At 41.7% G+C, this 22,604-nt stretch overlaps 1 protein-coding gene across 2 annotated transcripts in view; it reads right to left on the minus strand.

Moving 5' to 3' along the window:
• Window positions 1–1,479: 1,479 nt before the first annotated feature.
• apc (APC regulator of WNT signaling pathway) overlaps window positions 1,480–22,604 on the minus strand; it is a 66,835-nt gene continuing 45,710 nt past the window's right edge. For both annotated transcript variants that reach the window (XM_071911022.2, XM_078286361.1), the window contains 9 exons: window positions 20,486–20,584; window positions 19,637–19,814; window positions 18,643–18,843; window positions 16,915–17,010; window positions 14,039–14,178; window positions 12,946–13,023; window positions 12,542–12,658; window positions 11,630–11,844; window positions 1,480–9,599 (listed from right to left, as the gene is read on the minus strand). In XM_071911022.2, coding sequence (XP_071767123.2) covers window positions 3,809–9,599; window positions 11,630–11,844; window positions 12,542–12,658; window positions 12,946–13,023; window positions 14,039–14,178; window positions 16,915–17,010; window positions 18,643–18,843; window positions 19,637–19,814; window positions 20,486–20,584 — 6,915 coding nt within the window. In that variant the 3' untranslated portion in view covers window positions 1,480–3,808. The remainder of the gene's footprint in view (window positions 9,600–11,629; window positions 11,845–12,541; window positions 12,659–12,945; window positions 13,024–14,038; window positions 14,179–16,914; window positions 17,011–18,642; window positions 18,844–19,636; window positions 19,815–20,485; window positions 20,585–22,604) is intronic.

Raw genomic sequence — 22,604 nt, forward strand, 5'->3', positions numbered from 1 at the left:
TTCAAAATATAAATCAGTCAAGCTGTATAATCGGAATTCCTGTCACAACCTTTAAAATAAAAGCCTACCAAAATAGGCATCAGCAGTTCTGGTGAAGACCTTCAAAATAAAAGGCAAATTGAGGGGACCATAGGAAGTCCAATTAGGATCTTCAGAGTAAAAGCGGGGTGGATTGAGAATAGGAAGTACTGTTGGGATCTTCGAAATAAAAGCCTAAGACAAGTGGGAGTAGTAGTTCTAGTTCTAACCTTCAAAATAAAAGTTGGTCAAGCTAAATGATCAGAATTCCTGTCGCAACTTTCAAAATAAAAGCCCACTGGAAAAATCTACAGCAAGTACCGTCAGGATCTTCAAAATAAAAGCCTATGAGAATAACGGGTATTATTTTTGGTGATGACCTCAAAAATAAAAGCCACCTATGCAGACTTAAATATTGAATATTGAATAGATTATTTACACCTTATACATTTCACATAAATTATCAAAATACAACCCTAACCCTACAGAAACATCAACCACAGAAAATGCTTATTTTTCATTTTGCCCAGAGATAGAGCGAGGAATATCACTTGTACCGCACTTTGTGGATGTGGCCCATTTGAAACGTCACGCCATTCTTATCTATAGGCAGTAGTATTTTTGATGACTGCCTTCAAAATAAAAGCCAGCAGGAATCTACAGTAGTACTTGTGGTGATAGCCTTCAAAATGAAAGCCAGGTGGAAAATACGGTAGGAACTCCCGTCAGAATATTCAAAATAAAAGCCTAGGAGAATAGGCACTACAACTTCAGGTAATGACCTTCAAAATAAGTCAGTCATTTAGACTACACAATATAAATTGCTGTTCTAATCTTAAAAATAAAAGCCTAGGAGAAGTCAGTACTGGGAATTACCTTCAAAATAAAAGCCTGCCAACAAACTAACACAATAGCACTTCCTGTCACAATAAGCAAAGTCAAATCCTCTCACTAAAAACTGACAATTTCAAAACTTAAATTAAATGTTAAGTTTTCACTTGAATATTTTATTTTTAACTTTTATAAATATTTTTATAAGATGAAAATCCAAAATTTCATATTTTTGCAATCAAAATAAAAGTCAGCTGGAAAAGCCAATAGGAACTCCTGTAGGGATCTTCAAAATAAAAGCCTAAGAGAATAGGCAGTAGTACTTTTGGGGTTGACCTTCAAAATCAGCCAAGTCAGCCAGGTGAAACAATAGGAATTGCTGTCATAACCTTCAAAATAAAACCCAACTAGAAGAGATTAGACTTCTGGTGATGACCTTCAAAATAAAGGCCTGTTAATCAAACTTGGCAAAAGCAATTCCTGTTCCTATAAAATTCAACCTTGTAATGAATACACCAGTAAAATAAAAAAAAATGCTAAAATTTGACAGATTTGAAAACACCAATCCCGAACTACGCTCATTCAAGAAAACCCCCCGAAAAAAAATCACTCAAAAACAGTTTCGCACCTAAAATGTTAACGTTTATTGTTTATTATCCCATTGTACATTTCGCCAAAATTTGCCAGTTTAACTCATAATTTTCTTCCAGCATAAACATCCAAAAAAAACATTTGAATAAGAAAAAAAAAAGAGTACAAGAAAAGAAAACATTACAGCAATTAATAAAATGTCGTTTACACAGTGTGGTAAATTTTTGGCAAAAATCGTAGTTTTTTTTTTAAATTATGTGCTTCAAAGTTACAGGTTTTTAAAGTTTTACAGTAATAATTTACGCTTTACAGTGTTTTTTTTTCCAAAACAAAACAAGGCAGGAATGGGAATTTTTCAACCACCGGCCGTTTTTTGCTGGGAAAAAGGCCCAAAATTTATCGGGAAATTTAAGAATTTTCCCTGTTTACTAGCTGCTTTGACTGTTTTACTAGCCCACAACCGTTTTTTTTTTTTAACCAGAATTTGGCGTTAACCAGGGTTGGTGGTAAATTTCCCATTCTGGAAAGAAGAAAAAATTCTGTGAGGAGATTTGTTTCGAAAATTGCAATATATATACACATCCGTCTTGTATTTCTATAATGTATTTCTTGTTATTGTGTTTTCTTGTCCAAAAAAAGTCTCAGAATTATTCCTGTTCATATTCATCCTCCAAGATACAGTCGTGAATAGTTTTGAACAAGTCTTTGAACCAAATCAAAAAGTTGTGATTTTATTACAATAAAGTGATGTGTTGTGAATGTTGTTTATTTTTGGAACAAAACTCCTGTTAAAAACAAGAAAAATGAGTGTAAGAATCGACGCTACACCTACCAAAAAACATAGTTATCTTCATCGTTAGCATCATCATCATCACCATGGTAACGTTCATCGTTAGAGGAGGGGGGCATGCAGGAAAACGGTAAGTAGGGGGCGGAGCTAAGCAGTTATACATTACTTTAGAGGTATAAAAAAAAAAAAATGTAAATGTGTTTTCAGATTATTTTTTTTTTAAGTATTCTTGTCAGAAAACAAATAAAAAAGAAATTGGGAAGCTTGACAGACAGGTGAAGACGGGGCCAATATGGGGAGAGAAAGGGGGCAGGGTTCGGGGCTTGCATTTTTAAATACATAAAGTTGCTGTACAGTTTTTTTAGTCCATTTCAGTTTTCTTCGCTAGCCTCTCTTGCAATTTTTCTTCATTGCTTTCTGATGCTGTTCCCGCCAAATCCGTACTATTTACAACTTCCTCCACTTCGTGTGTCATTTTGGCGGGAAAACAAGTCTGGTGACATCAACGTTTACATAATTTTTGCGCATTTCCTCTCCGAACCGTTTTCCTCGTAGTGCTGTGATTTTTTCTTTTCGTTTTTGGAAAAGTGTGTTTCAGGAAAAGGGGCGGAGCTTGAGTAGTTTTGTTTTCAGAAACAGTACAGTGACATCATCGTTTCCGCCTTTTTTCCAATGTGTTCGATGTTTTTTTCCCCATTTGCTAATGCTAATTTCCTCTCCGAAATGGTTTAACTTGTTTGTGAAAAAGAGGCCGAGCTTCAGCTTTCCATTTTACGTAAAAGGGGGCGGAGCCTGAGCCTTTTGTGAAAGACTTGAAAATTATTTTTCTCTTTTTTCGTTTTGAAAGAGTTTTGTGTTTGGGAAAAGGGGCCGGGGCCTCAGCTCAACTTTTTTCATTGTTTGCGAAAAGGGGGCGGAGCTTGAACTGTTCATTCCCGACTTTTTGTCCATTTTCCTATGCAAATTTCCTCTCCGAAACGATTTCTCATAGTTCAGCTGGAGGTTTTTTGTGTTTTCGAAGAGGGGGGCGGAGCTTCACCTTGATTTGTTTTGATTTTGCATAAAAGGGGACGGAACATGAGCTGTTCATTTCTGACTTTATTTCCATTTTCCCAATGCTAATTTCCTCCTGAAAAGTTTGTCGTACATTTTTTTGTTTTGGAAAAGGGGGAGGAGCTTCAACTTGCATTCTTTTGGTTTTGAAAAGGGGGAGGAGCTTCAGCGAGACTTTTTTCCATATAGCGTAGAGGGGGCGGAGCTTGAGCTTTTTGTTTCCGACGTGAATTTCCTCTTTTTTTTGTTTTGAAATTTTTTTTTGTGTTTGGGAAAAGCATTCTTTTGTTTTTGGAAAAGGGGGCAAAGCTTCAGCTTGAGTTTTGTCTTTTCGGAAAAAAGAGGCAGAGCATGAGTCATTTTTAGAACTTTTCCACTTCATGTGTGGCTGCAATTTTGGCAGGAAAATAACTCCAGTGACATAATTTCCAATTTTTTCCATTTTTCCTCTCCCAATTTCCTCTCCGAAACAATTTTGCTCATTTTTGGAAAAGTAGCGGACCTTGATCTGTTTTGCTTTCCATTTCACACCGACGTGACGATGTACGAACCGTTTCCTCCTCCTCCTCCGCTATTGCCTCCATCACTACCTTTCGGTTCACGTTTTTTTGCGTTTACCGGCGTCGGAATTAATGACGGCCGCGTTGCTGATGTCATCGGCGCCATCGATGATGTCACAACTTCGCCACTTTTCCTCGGACTGGGTGTGTAATTAAATGGACTCACTCTCGCCGCTAATGCTCCGCTGCGTTGTTGACGTTGTTGCCTCGAGGACGGCGTCGATGCTGATGATGTCATCGCTGCTTCCACCGCTTCCGACTGGTCCTCAAGACTTTCAAAGCTCCGCCTCAAATTCTCTGATTTTTCCGATTTCTCCTCCAGGCTTTCACAGCTTTTTCGTAAATTCAAGTTGCGGCTTTTTTCAGAGGAATTCGCAGAAGAAGTAGACGAAGAAAGGGGAGGGGGTAATTTTGGCGGGATTGCGTCGATAATGGGCGGGGCGTTTCCTGTCGGTGAGCGAATCAGAGACGAGCAACTCGCTGAACATGAAGTGCGCGGATTATTGACGGGGCAGTCTTCGATCCGCACCCAGATGTCGTCCGATTTTCCTACTGATTTCTTTGCTTTCCCATCATCCTTTGCTTTCCGCCACGTCCCTTTTCCTGTTCCTGCCGATGAAGACTTCCTGTCCGCCTCTTCCTCGCTCCGGCCCTTTTCGCTCGACTCAGACGAAGCCGAAAGCACAGACGATTGGCTGCCGGCGCGCTTCCACGTTCCAACGCGCGGCAACGAAGAAGAGTGCTTACTTCCTGTCCCACCGCTTCCACTTCCTGTGGTGTGATTTTCCCGCTTCCATGTTCCAGTGCGGTTAAACCTCGTCGATGATGTCACGTCCTGCGGGCGCGATGGGCTCTCCGAGTGTGAGCGTCCGCTGACATCATTCCTCCGCGATGACATCATCGATGACGTCGGTGGCGACAGCGAATCAAACGACGCTGATTCTTCTAATTTACGTTTGAGTGTCGGACTCGGTGTTTCTTTGATGAACGTCGACTGCCGCACCAAACCTGAAACCTGCCGCTCCGGTTCGGCCTTGCTCCCCTTCGATGATGTCATCACTCCTGGTGAATCAGCCTGCTTCTTTGTCAGATTCCTTGAAGCTGATTCGCTCCTGGGAATTGCACTGCTGCTGCGTGGAATTTGCTGCTTTGTCGAAATCGAAGACGAATTTCGGCCAATCCTAGAAGAGGAAGAAGCAGAAGCTCCACCTCCTCCTCCGTTTCCGCCACTGTTGCTAGGCGATGACGTCCGGGGAAGCTGGGAAATTTTTCCCCCTCCTCCTCCTCGTCCAATCAGACTCGTTGGTGTTTTTTCTCGCGACGGCGTCGAATCGCGCGATGACGCTTTGCTACTTCCACTTCGGGGGGCGGGGCTTGCCGGTTTGCCCCGCCCCCTTGCACTTGCCGCAAGCTCGGCTCCCTTCGCTTTCCCGCTAATCAAACTCCTGTATGACTTTTTCCCGCCTTTCACTGCTTTCTCTTCTTCCTCCTCATCTTCTTTCTTCTTCTTTGCCTCCAAAGTGCTGTGCTCACCAGGTTTGAGGATGCGCGGCCGTGTCTTCGCCACTTCCTGTTCCTCCACTTCCACTTCCTGTCCATCTTTCGCTGACACCAACGAAGAAGAAAGGTGGAACGGCGAGGCGGAAAGTTCAGATTTTAGTGACAGAACCGAGTCGGAGTCGGACGAAGCTGAGGCACGACGGGAGAGCCCGGTTTCCTCGGAGATGCCGGTTGCCGCGGCGATAGCGTTGAGGCTGCTGACGACTGAGTTGGCGCCTTCCTGGATGGCCTTCCAATCAAATGCCTCGGAATCCGGGGAGGCAGGGCTTCGGCTTTCTTCGCCATTTTCGTCGTCATTTTCATCAATTTCTGCTTCGTTTTCTGCTAAAATCTGGCCGTTTTTGGCGTTTTCTTCGTCTCTTTCTGCCGAAGGAAGCAGGACAGGAAGTGAGGTCGCAGCAGAAGAAGGGGGTGGGGCTTTGGCGTGCTGCTTCTTTTTCTTGGGCATTGCTGAACTGATGCACTCCTGCAGCAAATCGTCTTCTGAATCAATGCTGAGTGAACTCAATGAAGAATTTCGCGAAAAGCAAACGGGTGTATCTTCCACGTGGAATGCTTTGGGGGCATAACCCATTGCAGTGGCAACCGGGGGGCGTGGCTTAGCAGATTCGGCTTCCTGAGGAGGAAGTGGAGGAGTAGAAACAGGAAGTTGAGGCAGAGATTTTGGCGGGAATTCCTTGTTGTTGTTTTCCTGGTCAATGTCACTCAACGAAGAGAGGGAGGAGTTTCGTGAAAAGCAGACGGGCGTGTCTTCCACGGCAGCGAAGTTTCGGTGCTCATCAGTCGCCGTGGCAACAGGCTCCGCCTTTGTGCGTGGGAAAACGGCAGCAGCAGCAACAGTAGAAGAAACAGCGGGATTCTGAGAAGAAACGGCAGAATTTGGAGCAGAAATGGCGGCGTTTGGCGGAATTTTGCGGCGCTTTTCACTTTTCGGAAGCTCTGTCTTCTCACCGATGACATCATCCTCATCCTCGTCGAAGTCGAGGGAGCTCAGCGAATCGTTGCGCGAGAAGCAGCAGGGTGTGCCCTCGATGGGCGTGTAGTGGCGCGGCGAATCAAACGCAAATCTGGCCGATGATGTCGCCGTTGATGTCACTGCAGCAACGCCGCTTCCCATTCGCTGCTGCGGCTTCACCGGCGATGTCGGTTTCTTCTTCTGCTGTTGTGTCGATCCCAGCGGCGACGGGAGGCGGCGCTGCTGAGGCGGGGGGACAGGAAGGAGTGGGGCTTGCAGGGAGACAGGCTGTGATTGATCGAGATTAGGGGCAGTTGCCCGTGGCGACCGGAATGGCTTGCGCGGGCGATTTTTCGGCATGGCGGCGCTGATGCACTCGGCCAGGATGTCGTCCCCTTCGTTGGCACCTTCCTCGTCGACAAGAAGTGGAACAGAAACAGGAAGGGGCGGAGCTTCTGCAGCTGAAACAGGAAGTAGCGAGGAATCTTCAGTTTTTTCCGCACTTTCACCTTCCGGAAGTCCATCCCGTCTTCGTTTCTGGTGATTTTGTGAGGGAAGGGACGGGGCTAGAGCTGGAGGTGGGGGCGGGGCTTCGCCATGAGCAGGGGGCGGAGCTAAGAGCGGGAGGAGTGCCTCATTGGGTGGCGAGTCGATTGTGAGGTCGCTGAGCGAAGTGGCGGTGGAAAAGTTGAGTGGAGTTCCTTCCACGCAGTAAACGCGCGGGACTTCTTCGTTGGTGTTGGCGTGAGACTGTAAACTCTGTGGCTGTGGCTTCTTGGGATGCGGGGGCTGCAATTGGCCACGGTTTGGAGGGGGGAGGAGCTTGTAGACGGGAAGTTGGCTTGCTTTTCGCGTTGGAACTTGCGAAGTCGAAGCATTTGCATTTGCCGTTTGTTTTTGTTTCGGTTTCCGTGACGACTTGGGCATCGCTGAGTTGATGCATGCCTCCAGGATGGAGATGTCGTCGTCCGATTCGTCCAGTGGCAGCGAATCGGACGACAGCGGTTGTGACATCATCATAACTTCATCTTTTCCATCTGTTTCCTTTTTCTTTGCCGAATTTTCACTGATTTTGCTCCCATTTTTCAAATCCTTATCCGTTTCCTTTGCCTCCCTGGGTATAAACGGCTCGTCCACACTGAGCGCACTCAGACTGGACGCTCTGGAAAACCCATGCGGTGTGCTCTCAGTTGCGAAATGCAGCAACGCGTCAACTTCCTCCTCCTCCGCTATCTCCCGCTCCTCCTCCTCCTTTGCCGCTCTTCGATCCTTCGCAGCTCCTTTCGTTTCTTTCGTTTCCTTTGCCGTCGATGACCTCACCGACGTGGGGGGTGGAGTCTTGGCACGGCTGGGTGGCGCCGTGGCACCGGGGCTGTCCGGTAGGTCGCTGGGGCTCACCACGCCACTCGGCACGCCGCTGCAAGGCTCGCTGGGAACAGAGCTGGCGAAGGACGGGCTGCCGAAGCTGTCGAGCGAGCTAAGAGACGTGCAGCGGCTGAACATCAGCGGCGTCTCCTGCTGTGCTGCCTCGTCCCCCGGAGGGCTCTTGGGTGTGCGGGCGCCTGATGATGATGTCATTGTGTAATCGGATGCCTTGGGATGATGTGCGTGATTTCGCTTCGATTTGGGTGGCAAAATCGAAGGAATTGGCGAAGGAATCGCTGCTGGAATCAAAGATTCCTTTTCCCGCCGTTTTTGCGGCGACGGTTGCTTAGCGACTACAGGTTGGTAGCCATCACCCCCGACCACACCCGTACCCCTCCTGATGACATCATCCTCGTCATCTTCTTCTTCGGAGGACAGCGAGGAGAGCGAGCTGCCTCGCGAAAAGCAGATCGGAGTGTCTTCGACACAGTAGGTTTGCAGCGTTTCCTGGTTGATTTTCGGCGTCGCTACGGCAGTTCTGGAAGTAGAAGAAGAAGGCGGGCGGAGCTGAGGGCGGGCCGCAGCGCTCTTATTGGCTGCGGAGGCCGCAGAGGACGCAGAAGTGGAAGTAGAAGAAGAAGAAGTGGTGTTTTCCTTGCCGGAAGGCTTGAAAACGGATTTCTTCGACGAGGAAGACGCAGAAGAAGAAGAAACGCCGTCATACTTCAGGCTGTAGTCGATTGGCTGATCGTCAGGCCCCTCCCCCTCTGAGTAGCGGTCACTGTAATTGGTCGGCTTGTCATCGGGGAAGCCGCCGCCCGATTGGATGCCGAATCTCTGCGCTTGTTTCTTCCGTTCGCTTCCTTTTGCACCGTAAAACCGCCGCTTTTCTTCTTCTTCTTCTTCTGCACCGCCGCGACTCGGACTCTGTCTCCCAGAATTCAGCTGTTCGTCTGAATATTTCAGACTGTAATTAATGGGCGTGTCCAAATCCGCATCATCGTTATCGTCCATGTGATTGGCGCTTCGGATTTTGTGCGCCAAATCCGCCGGGTATTTCCTATAAACGCAGCATTTATTGGTGGAAACTGCTGAAGTAGACGGGTCCGGCTCATCTGACGAATAGTAGCGCTCATCCGGAGCGGCGGGGGAAGACACCAACGAAGAAGACGGCTTGGTTTGGCCGCGTTTGCCGTAGCCGTCAGCGCTGGTGACGCTGTTCAGGCTGTCACTGGAGGCACGGTACTCCAGTTTGGCGGGAAAATTGGGCGGGAAAGCACGGGCGTAGATGATGTCATCAGCCCCGCCCCCTCCTCCACTTGCTCCTCCGGCAATCCGCTGCTTCCTCTTTGCCGCTTCGCCATCGTTTCGCGACAAAACTGGCGTGTTCGCGAACGGCGAGCGCAAATTTCCTGTTTTCCCACCGTTTCTGCTGCCACTTCCTGTTGTTTTCCCGCCGTTTCCGGCCCCGCCCCTTTTCCCGGGACTCAGATTGTCGATATTATCGAACGTTTCTGATAGCTGCTGCGCGTCCAGCTCTTCGATCAATGCTTTTTGTTTACGTAATGCTAAATTCCCGCTTCCTGTTCCGTTATTTCCACTTCCTGTTCCTCCGCTTCCATGGCAACCGGCAGGCCGGCGTGCCATGAGGTTGCGTAACGCCGCCGCGCTGCCCATGGCGATCATCTTGTGGCGGGAGTGGATGAGGTTGCGGAGCATGGCGACAGCGCCCAGCTCCCATAATGCCTCCTGGTCCTGGGCGTCGCGCGCTGAAAGGTTCCACAGCGTTCCGCAGGCGTTCGACACGATGGTCAGGCTGTGGGACTTGAGGTGCTGCAGCAGCGTGGGGAGGCAGCCGTGATCCCGCAGGATTTGTCTAAGAGAAGAAGAGAGGGGAAAGGGAGAGAACAGTTAGGACTTTTATTTTGAAAAATCTAGTTTTGATTTCAACAAAAACCTAAACAACTAAAATATATTAAAAATAATACAATAAGTGATACACATAAAGAATATAAATATATATATATATATATATATATAACATCTAAATACATATACGTAGGTTATATACATACACACACACACAGTATATATATATATATATATATATATATATATATATATATATATATATATATCCACTACCAAGAACTTGGTATTTACTACTTTGTTTCATCATTTATCAAAAACGAATACAAATATTTAGTCAAATTATATTTCTCATACAAGATTACATAATTTTTCACTAATATAAGTCAGAAAACGTTTGTTATTATTTACTGAAAGTCAAAACTTCTAAATATCTGGTATGTCCACCATTTGCCTTAATCACAGCTTACACTCTGTCTAGCATCGATTCTACAAGTTTTTGCAAAATTTGAGAATCCATATTTTTCCAGCACTTTTAGAGCATCCAAGAGAGTGTATTGTGATGTTACAGTTTGTTTTTCGCTTTCCCCTTTTCAAATGTTCCCAAAGATGTTCAATGAGGTCTGGTGACTGTGGAGGGAAAGCCATGCAAGTGTAGCCCAGGTTATAAAGTCAGTAAATCAGGCTAGAGAAATAGTAAATTAGGCTAGAAATCCTTTTCTCAGTCAGAAAGAAAAAGAAAAATAGCCATACACATAAATTCTAAATTGACACATTATAAAATACAATATTATCTAGTTGTGACCTAGTCGGTAGACAAAGGGTTAATTTTATTTGTTTTGTTTGATTAGCTTGGCAATAAGCCAATCAGTTAAATCCAAAAGAGACCGGAATCGACCAATCAGCCGAAGCAGCCGCCTCCGGTTCACCCTTGACCTGTTGTCTCACTCCGCCCTTTTGTTGCTGTCACTCGAACAAAGCGGGCGCATTCCATCTGCTCGGTAAGAGGGAAAAATAATATTTTTAATGAAGTCAAACTAATGCAAACTGATATTGTCCAATAAATATTGATTTGTACCTTGTTATAACGTAGAACATAACGAGTGCTGAGGCTGAATTTGCCGTCGTCACCGAGCGAAATGCCGTGAGTTTGAAGTCTAGAAGCTAGGCTAAATGTAAAGTTCGCTAGCCACGAAGCTAATGGGATTAATGCAAATTGACTTATTCAGATGCTAATGATGTTAGCGGTTGCTTAGCCACAAAGCTAACGTGATTAATGTGTATTGCCTTATACAAACGCTTATGATTTTAGCGGCTTGATTATGGAAGGAAACCTTTTCGAGAATGTTGCTGACTCTAGGTGTTTTTGTCAGCTGGGTGTTAGCATAAGTGTTGGATCTATTTAGGGTTGGGTATCGTTTGGATTTTAACGATTCTGATTCCGATTCTGCTTATCGATTCCGGTTCTTAACGATTCTCGATTACGATTCTTTGAGGGGCGGGGTCAAAACAGGTCACATGCTTATTTCACAGAAAAAACTTTTATTTTTAAAAACCTTTACACAAGTCATATTCAGAAACTTCAGGAGACTGGAACCAGGCTACTCTTCTGTTTCTTTCCCACCTGTGTGCTTCATCTGTAGCGATGAGGCTCGACACGTTGTGCAGGATCCTCCCCTCTCCATAAACAGCCAGTGTGCTGCTGTGGCTGTGCTGCGTCAGCATCCCTGCCTCTATTCTTTCATTTTTTTTATCATCTAATTTAGTGTTACCTCTTTATTCACTTTTTTTTTTCTTTTCTCAGTTTGTTTTCAGAATTTTGTCTATTTCTTGGCATTTAACTCTGAAATCTTTTGCATTTGCAGACAAAATATTTGTTTCCCATTTTTTTCCCATTTTTCCACCTTTTTGACATCTTTACCCTCTTTTTCCCTTTTTTCATACACTTCTCCCCTATTTTTCACACCTTCTCCCCATTTTTTCCTGCTTATTTTCCCACATTTCCTTCTGCTTGTTTTTTCTCTGTTTCTCTCCTACCTGTGCGCTTCGTTGGTGGCTATAAGACTCGACACATTTCGTAGAATCCCTCCTCCGCTCTCGATGATGGCCAGCGTGTTGCTGTGGCTGCGGTGCGTCAGCGTTCCCACCAGGAAAGCCAGCGCTCCGTCTACAGCGCAGATATCCGCTTTGTTCTCTGTGCAGTGAGCCGACAGATTCCACAGAGCGCTTAGCACCGACTTCAACGTGGATTCCTGGAGACCGAGAAAAAGAAAAGACAACAATTTTAAAATGCGAAAAAGATGGAGGATGTGTTAAACGAGGGTCAAAGTTGTGAAAAGTGTGAAAATAAAAACTAAAAATAAAATAAATACAAAAAAAGAAACTTATTGTTTTGGCTGAAATAAAAAAAAAACTGGACTCCTCGAGACAGAATAAACAAAAAGATAGAGAAAAAGGTTTGGTTAATATTCAAAATGATGTGGGACAATATACAAAGTGAGGGTGGAAAAAGAAAGAGCCTGATTTTTTTGTATATTTCTGAGAATTTTTTAAAATATATTTTACATGGGAGACCAAAGAAAATTAAGGTGAAAAGTTGTGAACACAAAAGAAAAGAAAATAAATTTTAAAAAAAATCAAGAAAGAAGAAAACTTAGTATTTTTGAGGGCCTAAGTTTTAAAAAACGAACTTAAATTGGGTTTGAAAACATAAAATAATAATTTCTTAAACAGGAAAATAAAAATCGGGTTTGAAATGAAAATAAATAAAAGCACAATAACAAATACTAAATATATTACTATACTATAAATAATTAAAATAAAATTTGACCTTCTGAACTTCCAGAGCGCAGCCCATCAGCCCCATAAAAAATGTCATATGATAATACAACTACTACTACTACTACTACTACTAATAATAATAATAATAATAATAATAATGATCAGTACCTTCTGAACCTCCAGAGCGCAGCCCATCAGCGCTCCGACGCTGCCGACTTCCCGCAGTGTTTTCTTGCTGTTGACGTCGGCGCGCCACGACAAGTTCCGCAAAACGCTGGCGATCACCTGCGGAAAATTTACCAAAAAAATGTATATACATTTGTTTTAATGTAAATCTCTCTAAGAACTTAAATCTCTCTAAGAACTTAATGAGTTGAGTGCTAGTTCAGATTTACCTGCACTCTAAAAAAATTTCAAAACTTACAAAAAAGCAAAATCAACATCAAAATGTTTTAATACAAATACAATTCAATTTTACATTTTAACACTAATCCAGATGTTTATATAAACTCAATATGCTTTGTCACCATGGCAAACCCTCACTTAAGCCCCGCCCCCTCCCTCTTATTTACCTGCTGTAGATCTTCACTTTCTGACTTCAGCTGAGCCACCATGGCTCGCATGCAGCCTTTCATGGAGCACAGCGTGGCCTGATGGGAAAAAACACAGGCAGAAAAACTTTTTTTTTTTTGTTTTTAAATAGAAAACAAAATGCAATGATAAAAATAGAAAACAGTCAATAAAATGATGCATAAAGAGAGAAAATACATAAGTTTAATTTTTTCCTGGAATTTAGTTTTTTGTGGAATTTGTAATTTTAACAGTTTCTCCAATTTATTTGATTTATTTACCCACAATATTCTTGAATTTTGCATAGACATTTCTCCTAAAACTATATATCAATATACTATAAATCAATATATAAAAATAGTACACAACCAATAAAACTTAAAACAAAAAATAAAAAATAATAAATTATTAAAACAGGTAAATAGAAAAATCTATAAAATTACTAAAAATTGAAAAAAAAAAGCATTTCTCTTAAAATCTTACTGGTTTTTCCTCTAAAAATCACACTTTTCTGTTAATTTTAAACAGTCAGTAAAACAGCCAGTAAATGAATAAAAAGTAAAGTAGTAAAGATCGGATTAAATTGGTAAAATAGTTGGAACAGGGTGGCCTGATGGAAAAAAAACAGACGGGAAAACACCCAAAAAATTATGAAAAAATATAAACCAAAAAAAAATGATAAAAACAGAAAATAAATTTCAATTTATCTTAAAATCGAACTGCTTTTCCCTCAAATATTGAACCATATGAACTATAATTGAACTCAATGATATGATAATGATAATAATCATAAAATATAAATTATCTATAAAATAATAAAATAAAAATACAAACTAATAAGATAAAAAATCAATTAAATGATTAGTAAATATACAAAATCAAAAGCAAAATAATAAAAAAAATACAAAAAATAATAAAAACAAATTTCTCTTAAAATCCACTATCCAGTTTCCACAAAAAAAAAAAAAAAAAAAAAAAAATATATATATATATATATATATATATATATATATATGTATATATGAAATTACTAACCTACAAAAACACATTTTATTGGCCCCGCCCCCTCTTCCCGTTGACTCTGCCCCCTCTCACCTTATTGGCCACGTCTCCAAAGGTGAGGTTGGTGAGCGCCATGCCGGCGTAGCGGCGCAGCGTGACGCTGTAGTGATCGCTGCTGAGGCCGAACACCTCGCAGTCCACCTGCAGCAGCTCGCCCATGGCCTGCAGACCGCCTGGAGAAACAGGCGGCAAGAGAGGAGAAACAGGCGGTAAGAGAGGAGAAACAGGCGGCAAGAGAGGAGAAACAGGCGGCAAGAGAGGAGAAACAGGCGGCAAGAGAGGAGAAACAAGTAAGAGAGGAGAAACAGGCGGTAAGAGCAGGAAGCAAACAAACAGATGCCTAGGGCAGTAAACGAGTCAAAAAACAATAACATCTAAACAAAGTTTTTCACTTAGGTTCATTTCAGAATAAGTGGAATAAATAGTCGCTAAAACAGTCAGTAAGATGGTAAACTAATAGCTAAAGCTGTAAACCAGACGGTAAGGCCAGTAACAAAAAAAAAACATGGTTGTGAAAGAGTCAAGAAATAAAAAAAAAAGACCCAACATGACCAGGCGGTAAGAACAGGAAGCAAAAAAAAAACAGATGGTAAGACAAAAAAACAAGTAAACAGGAGGTTTGTCACAAAAACAAAAAAGAAAAAAAAAGGACATTAATTTGTGACTTGAGTACAGTGGATTAACTTATATCAGTTGTTAAAACAGTCAGTAAACCAGTCGGTAGACCAGTACACCAAGCAGTAAGAGAAACAGGCGGTAAGCCCACAACAAGAATCTCTCTCGCTTCTGACTGTGATGTTGTCGTCAGGCAGGAATGTGTTCACCAAATCCCTGCTATCTGGAGATCTTCTACTGTGATACCGGTCCCAAAGATCACCAATCCTAGGCACCTTAATGATTTTAGACCAGTCGCCCTAACATCATTAATAATGAAAACTGTTGTTCTGTCAACTGTGGATGGAAAACTTGATCCACTGCAAGTTGCTTCCCAGGCAGGGAGAGGTGTGGACGCAAAGCTTTTAATACTTAATAACCTACAAAAACACTTAGAAAAGCCACAAGCCCATGCCAGGCTTTTATTTGCGGACTTTTCATCGGCATTCAACACGATGCAGCCGCATCTTTTACTTCTTGACTGACAGAGAGCAGAGGGTCTCTGTAAATGGCCGTTAGTTTATCTGCTGGTTTCACAGCCTCACAGTGAAAGACAGAAACAGTCTGAACAGCATTGTTAAAATCTGTTCTGAGATCATCGGAGTGAAACAAAGAGACCTGAATCCTTTCTGCAACCAGCAAATCCTCCAGAAAGTAGAAAGTATTTTAACTTCTGAACTTGTTCTTGCAAGTGAATTTTCTCTGTTGCCATCAGGGCGTCGTTATGTTTTACCTGCTTGTAAAACTAACCGCCATTCAAAATCGTTTATCCCCTCTGCAGTCCGACTTTTAAATGCTCCGTAGGTTTTTTTTAATTTTATTTTTTTATTGTGTTTCCCAAGTTTATTTATCAACATTATTTATAGATTTATTCCACATTTTAGCTCCTTGGTGTATTGTTTGTTTGTATGTTGTTGGATGTTCCTGTTTTTCTGTGTACAACAAGCTGCTGTAACTAATTGCCCCTAGTGGGATTAATAAAGTTGTTTTGAATTTGAATTTGAAGAACAAAAAACAGGGTAGGAAAGCCAGAAAAACAAGAAATAAAAAAACGGAAATTCATTTTTGAAAGGGGTTTAGAGGGAAAGAACTAGGGCTGGACCCGAATATTCGACTATTCGGATATTCGTTCGTTGGGTAGGTATTCGGTTTTCAATTTTGGGATTCGGATATTCGTTTTTTAATGTAATTTTATATGTAATGATCGCTGCTTGGGTGTCTATATAGTGACGTCACACTTCCGCTCTTGCGGAGTCAGAGCTTGAGCTATATCACAACAACGTCTGCCCTTAATAAAACTACAGCTGAAGTCTGAAGTTTTTCGTCTGGTGTTCATCTCTTCTTCTCTAACGACTCCCCGGAGATCATCCGCATCTCTACAAACGGCGCCCGAACCGTGTCGTCGTCACCTCGGATTTAAGCTGCGGCCGCTCTCTGAGTGAGGTCGGACCGTTGTTTGAGTTCAAGCGGATTCGGCGCGGTCGCCGTGGACCGCTATCTCCACGCTATGACGGCGTCTCAGTGGATAGAAACGGTGCTAAGCTACATTTTCCTCGGCCGCTAACTGAGGAGCTACAAGACCGCTGGCTGGCCGGTTGCCAAGAGGTCGCCGCTGAGTTTGCTCTCCCGTGTTGGAGCGTGTTGGAGCGTGTAGGAGCGTGTTGGAGCGTGTAGGAGCGTGTTGGAGCGTGTAGGAGCGACGGACCTGTGGACATGTGGAAACATGTCCAAGACAAATTTCCCTAGGGACAAATAAAGTAATCTTTAATCTTGAAACAACAAAAAAATGAACGGAAATGAAGTTTGTGGGGAATAATTGCGGTCAATTGTTAAAACAGTAGGTAAACCAGTCAGTAAATCAGTCGGTAAACCAGTCAACGAATAAACCAGTCTGACAACTAGTTGGTAAAGCAAAAAATAAGCTAATAAGTGATAAGAATTACTGAATAAACAGTTACTTTTTTTTTTAAAACTACCAAAAAATACAATTACACAAAATAAAAAGCAAAAAATATTTTTTTCACTCTAGAAATGTGCTACAACATTTACAAAAAAAGTAAAAAAGTAAAAAAGTAAAATAATAAAAATGACTGAAGAATAAATGTTACAACTATAATAATAACACTCCTAAAACCTACAAAAAACATTAATACACTGATAAAACAAGCAAAATGTTTTCACACTTAACATTTATCCAAAAAAAAAGAAGACAATGATAATATTGATAATAAATAATATTAATAATAAAGCCATACCCAGTTCGTTCATGGCGTGGCGATGCTCCTCGTCAAAGGAAAGCTTCATCAGGACGCAGACGGCCGGACAGATCTGATGCTCCACCGGAGACGGCACTGAGGGGAAAATAACAAAACTGAAACAGAATTCACTGAAAACATTCAAATATATGCCGATCAAAAATATTAAGAAAATTCCTAATATTTTAGGGTTAATTTTGGTTTTGTTTTTAGTCATGTTCAGTTACTTATTGCAAATTTTGGTCATTTTTTGGGCTCTTTTGGTCATTTTTTTAACTTATTACCTCAGCCAATGAGGTAGCAGGATCTCTCAACAAATTGAGCACAGATTTGAACAAAACTTGGAATGAGGGTTCGTTATGGGCCAAGGAAGAAGCGATTAACATTTCTTGCCCTATAGTCCCCTTTTGGCCAATCGACATGAAAAGGTAATCAGTGGTGGGCGTGACATCACTTCCTGGCAGTGTTGTCAGACATGGCGGAGGTCTGTGCTCTACTGAGCACATTTACAATTTTACTAATTTTCATCTTTTTTTGGTTTTACTTATTTTTGTTTTTGAAAAATACATTAAGAATTCATTATTTTTAAATATTTTTATGGAGTTTATTTTTTTGCCATGTTTGGTCATTTCTTTGCCATTTTCGCAATTGTTTTGGTAATTTTTTGGTGAATGTGTCTTTTTCACATTCGCAAAAATTCATGGACAAATTCAGAATAATGTGGGTAAAAGACTTTCTTTTATCTTTTTTCTTTATCACTCCCTTTTCTCGCTGGAGTTCTCCTGGTTAAGTGTTCTCTCATTTTTTTCAGTATATTCTCATCTTTCAGACACTTTTCTGAAATAATGAATGTAATGTCATTGCTAGTTCTAACCATTTTTTGTCATTTTTTGACATTTTGTAGTCGTTTTATTGTCAATTTCTGCAGTTTTTCCGACGATTTTTTTCGCTCTATCTTTCCATCGTTAACTCACTGGGGTTCACCTGGTCGATTCTTTGCTGGTGATTGACATTTTCTGTGCTCTTCTTCAACGTTTTTTTAAGGATATTTTTTACTTTTTTTTGCCATTTCAGGAATTTTGTTTTACTCCTTTTCTAATGTTTGTTGGGTCTTTTTGCCATTTTTGTGTATTTTTGGTCCTTTTCTTGATGTTTTTTTCCCTGTATTCGCTCCTTCCTCTTCCTCTTGTTTTGTAATTTTTAGGTACATTTTTGTAATTTCTTGGTTATTTATTGTGATTTTTTTGTTTGGTAATGGTTTGTTGTTTTGTAGTCAATTTTTATCATTTTTAGTCAGTTTAGTCGCCAGTCGTTTTTGGTAATTTGTTGGTAATTTTTTGGTTATAGGGTTAGGGTTAGGGGTTAGGGTCAGCCCCGCAGCAGGAGCTCTATGGATGGTACTGTCAGTCGGTCGGTCAGTCGCTCTGTTCACCAGCTTATGGGTCACATGACCCGCAGGGAGTCAGACTGCAGACTCTCAAGCGGGAGACCGGAGTTCGATTCCCGGCAGAGACGCTTCCACAAAATTCAATGTCGTGGGGCTGTTAGACTCTTAGTCTTGTTTGCCCTTTTCTTGTTTTTTCCGATCCCTCCTTCCTCTCCTCCTCCTTTACTTAACACTCCTTTTTCTAACTTCCTTTGGTATCTCTTGATGTTTATTTTTTTTTGTAATTTTGTGCCATTTTTGGAATTCATTTTCTTATCGTTTATCATTCCTCCTCCACTCACTGGGGTTGTGGTCCTGGTCGACCCCCCTCTCGTGGTTCTCCTGCCAGCTCCAGGACGTCTCGCAGTAGAGGCGGACCTGCTCCAGCAGGTGCAGAACTCTGATCTCGCGGCGGCCTCGCTTGTCGTCCGGCTGGCTGTGGACGATGTTGTGCAGAGCCGCCGACGCTCGAGCACGAGCCTCTTTACTGCCACGAGAGTTTCCTGATGGAGAGAGAGAGAGAGAGAGAGAGAGAGAGAGAGAGAGAGAGAGAGAGAGCAAGAGAGAGAGAGAGAGAGAGAGAGAGAGAGAGAGAGAGAGAGCAAGAGAGAGAGATCAGGTAAAACAGGAAAACAGGTTAGAAAACAAGTTAGTTTAAAAAAATAAAAAGGTTAGCTTGAAAACGTGAAAATTAACTAAAAACACAAGAACATTTGTTAAAAGATAGGAAAACTACCTAAATTAGTGTTGAAATGGGCTACAAAAACAACAGAAAAACTTAGAAATTAGATATAAAATGGAAATCAACCAATCCAAAAAAAAAAAAAAAAAAAGGCTTTAGACAATTGCCAAAAAACCCCAAATACAATAAAACCCAACATAAGTAGTGAATGTTTTGATTGGTCACCTAACAACAGGCAGCCGTGCAGCAGCTGGATGAGCAGCGGCAGCCAGACTGAACAAGCTCAACCCACAGAAATAAACTGAAGAAAAAAACCTACCCCACCTCCTTGAAAAAAACATGGAAATGTTGACAAAACTGCAAGAAATTTATAAAAACAAGGGCCAAAAAAAACAAAAACAAAAAAAATGGAACCCCTAAAAAGCACTTGAAAAAGAACAAAAGACAAAAACAATGCAAAAAAAAAGAAAATGCAAAACACAAACAAAAAATAGAGGAATATAAGAAAACATTCTGTGAAAAAATATCAAAAAATATCAAAAAAATCTAATACAACAAAAAAAACAACTAAACACCCCCCCCCCCCCCCCCAGCCTTACTCCCCCCATGGTTACCTAGCAACAGGGAATCCTTGTCGTTGCCGTGCAGCAGCTGGATGAGCAGCGGCAGGCAGCCGCTCTGCCTCATGGCGATGCAGGAGTCCTGGGAGCTGGACATGGCCAGCAGCGTGCGGGACATGTCGTCCTTATCGTGCGTCCCCAGCATGGACAGCAGGCTGTACACCATCTCCACCTGAGAGAGAGACAGAGGGTTACAATGGAAGAGAGAGAGAGCTTGTCACTTTTTGGTCGTTTTGTCGTTTCTGTTTTTCCCAGAGAGAGAGAAAGAGAGAGAGAGAATAAAAATAAGAGAGAGATTTGGTTGTTTTTTCCCAGTTTTTTGACAATTTTGCTTCGCCTTTGACGATTTTGTGACAATTTCCTCATCAATTCTGTCATTTATGTTGTTAGTAGTTTTTTTTATTTTCTTTTGAGAGAGAGAGAGAGAGAGAGAGAGAGAGAGAGAGAAAGAGAACTTTTGTAGAGACATTTGTCTACAAATCTAATAATTATCTACAAATTTTCTAGAAGATGTTTTTCATTTTTTTAGCCATTTATTTTACTTTTTCTTCTTCAGTTTCTTGGCCATTTTGTCTTTTTTGGCAGTTTTTACCCATCAATCATATTTCCCCATCAATTCTAGTATTTTTTGTCATCTCATTTTTGCATGCATTTTGCATCATTTTTTCTTGATTCTATCATTTTTAGTTATTTTTGGTGGATTTTCTCCCTCAGTTCTGTCATTGCTGGTCATTTTGTAATTTTTTAGATTTTTTTTTCTGTTGGTTTTGTCGCTTTTTGTCTTTTTTTTTGTCAATTTCTTCCTCCAATGTCATTTTTTTGTCATTTTTCTTCCCCGCTCACCTTGGTTCCCAGGTGGCTGGTGATTCGTCGGGGGACAGAGTAGCCCGCCCCCAGGCCCGCCTCATTGGCCGGCTCATGCTCCAAATGGCTGCCGGAATTCTGGTGGAGAAAAACAGAACAGAAGAATAGTGAAGAAATTAAAGAAAGAAAATGAAAAGATAAGAAAGAAGTAAAGAAAGGAAGAAAAAGAGAACAAGGAATGGAAGGAGGGAAGGAAAGAAAAAGCAATAAAAAAGAAGTTAGAGGAAGAAAGAAGGAAGGAAGGAAAATGAAAGGAGAAAATAAAATGACAAAGGAAAAAGTTTCTCCCTCAACTACAATCAGCGTACTCCATGGAGACTAAACACTCTTTTAGCAGAAAAAGGATTTTGTGAGATGGTGACTAAACTTCTTAGAGAGCAATAAAACAGACACAGAGTCACCATCACTACCTTGGGAGACACTTAAAGTTATTAGAGGGGAAATTCTCTCATATTCTGCAATGGTGAATAAGAATAGAAAACAAAATCAAGAATTACTCATTAGTTCTATAGATAAACTAGACCACCTCTAGTCTGTCTCCCCCACCCCTGAGCTGTATAAACAAAGGCTAGACCTACAAGCCCCATACAACTTGTTGTCGACTGATAAGATAGAACAGATGTTACTTCAATCACATGGATCCACTTATGGACATGGGGAGAAGGCTGGGCGTGTACTGGCACATCAAGTCAAAAGTAAATCAGGTTCCCAGCAAATTTCACAAATAAGGAAACTAAAGGGGGAACTGACAACTAACCCTCCTGAAATTAACAAAGTATTTGGAACATATTATTCTAAATTATACACTTCAGAATCACCTGAAGAGAATACAGATATGAAACAATTATTTCATGAATTGAATGTTCCTTCTATAAACCCAGTACATAGAGCGAAGACAGAATTGCCATTGCAATTGCAAGAAGTCACCAATTCAATAATGGCTATGCAAAATGGCAAGGCTCCTGGTCCAGATGGCTTTCCGATTGAATTTTATAAGAAATTTTCAAATCAACTAGCCTCTTCTCCATGAAATGTACATACACTCGCTGGACCAGGGGACCTTGCCAACAACTCTTACAGAAGCATCCATAACTCTTTTGTTGAAGCCAGGAAAAGACATCTTGGAGTGTGGATCATATAGACCGGTCTCCCTACTAAATACCAATGTAAAACTCCTTGCTAAGGCCCTTGCCTTACGCCTGGAGCCCATTATGTCTGATATAATATTGGCAGACCAAACAGGTTTTATTACAGGTCGACATTCTTTTTCCAATATATGTCGACTCCTCATTATTGTTAATTCTCCTGCGTCCAGGGAGGTACCAGAGGTGATCATCTCCCTGGATGCAGAGAAAGCATTTGATAGAGTGGAGTGGAGATATTTATTCGCAACTCTGGAAAAATTTGGATTTGGGCCTAGTTTCGTAGCATGGATTAAACGTTTATATTGTTTGCCAAAAGCATCAGTGGTTACAAATAGGATACACTCTGAGTATTTCCCTTTATCAAGGGGGACACGGCAAGGGTGCCCTATCAGCCCACTCCTATTTGCTTTGGTTATAGAACCCCTTGCCATCAAACTCAGAACCACCCCTACCATAAGCGGGATCCACAGATGGGGTCAGAGTACAGACTCTCACTCTATGCAGATGATTTGTTGTTATATATATATATATATATATATATAAATATATATGTATATATCAGACCCTACATTGTGCATTCCTGATATTGTAAGTGAACTTAGCAGGTTTGGGTGCTTCTCAGGTTATAAACTAAATCTTACGAAAAGTGAATATTTCCCTGTGAATGACCTGGCTCTTGCAATCCCAGAGAATGACTTCCCATTTCACTTGTCTAAAAGTGGATTTAAATACCTGGGGATCAATATTACCCACGACTTACCCAGTCTTTTTCAGAAAAATGTTGTTCCCCTTGTTGATAAAATTAAGTTAGATTTTCAGAGGTGGAGTACCTCAAACCTGTCTCTGGCAGGCAAGATAAACTGTATAAAAATGAACGTATTACCTAGATTTTTGTATTTATTTTACTCTTACTCTTACTTTTTTTATCCATTGATAAGCTTATTTCATCATTT

This window comes from Centroberyx gerrardi, chromosome 2, assembly GCF_048128805.1.
Source record: "Centroberyx gerrardi isolate f3 chromosome 2, fCenGer3.hap1.cur.20231027, whole genome shotgun sequence".
Lineage (NCBI taxonomy): Eukaryota > Metazoa > Chordata > Actinopteri > Beryciformes > Berycidae > Centroberyx > Centroberyx gerrardi.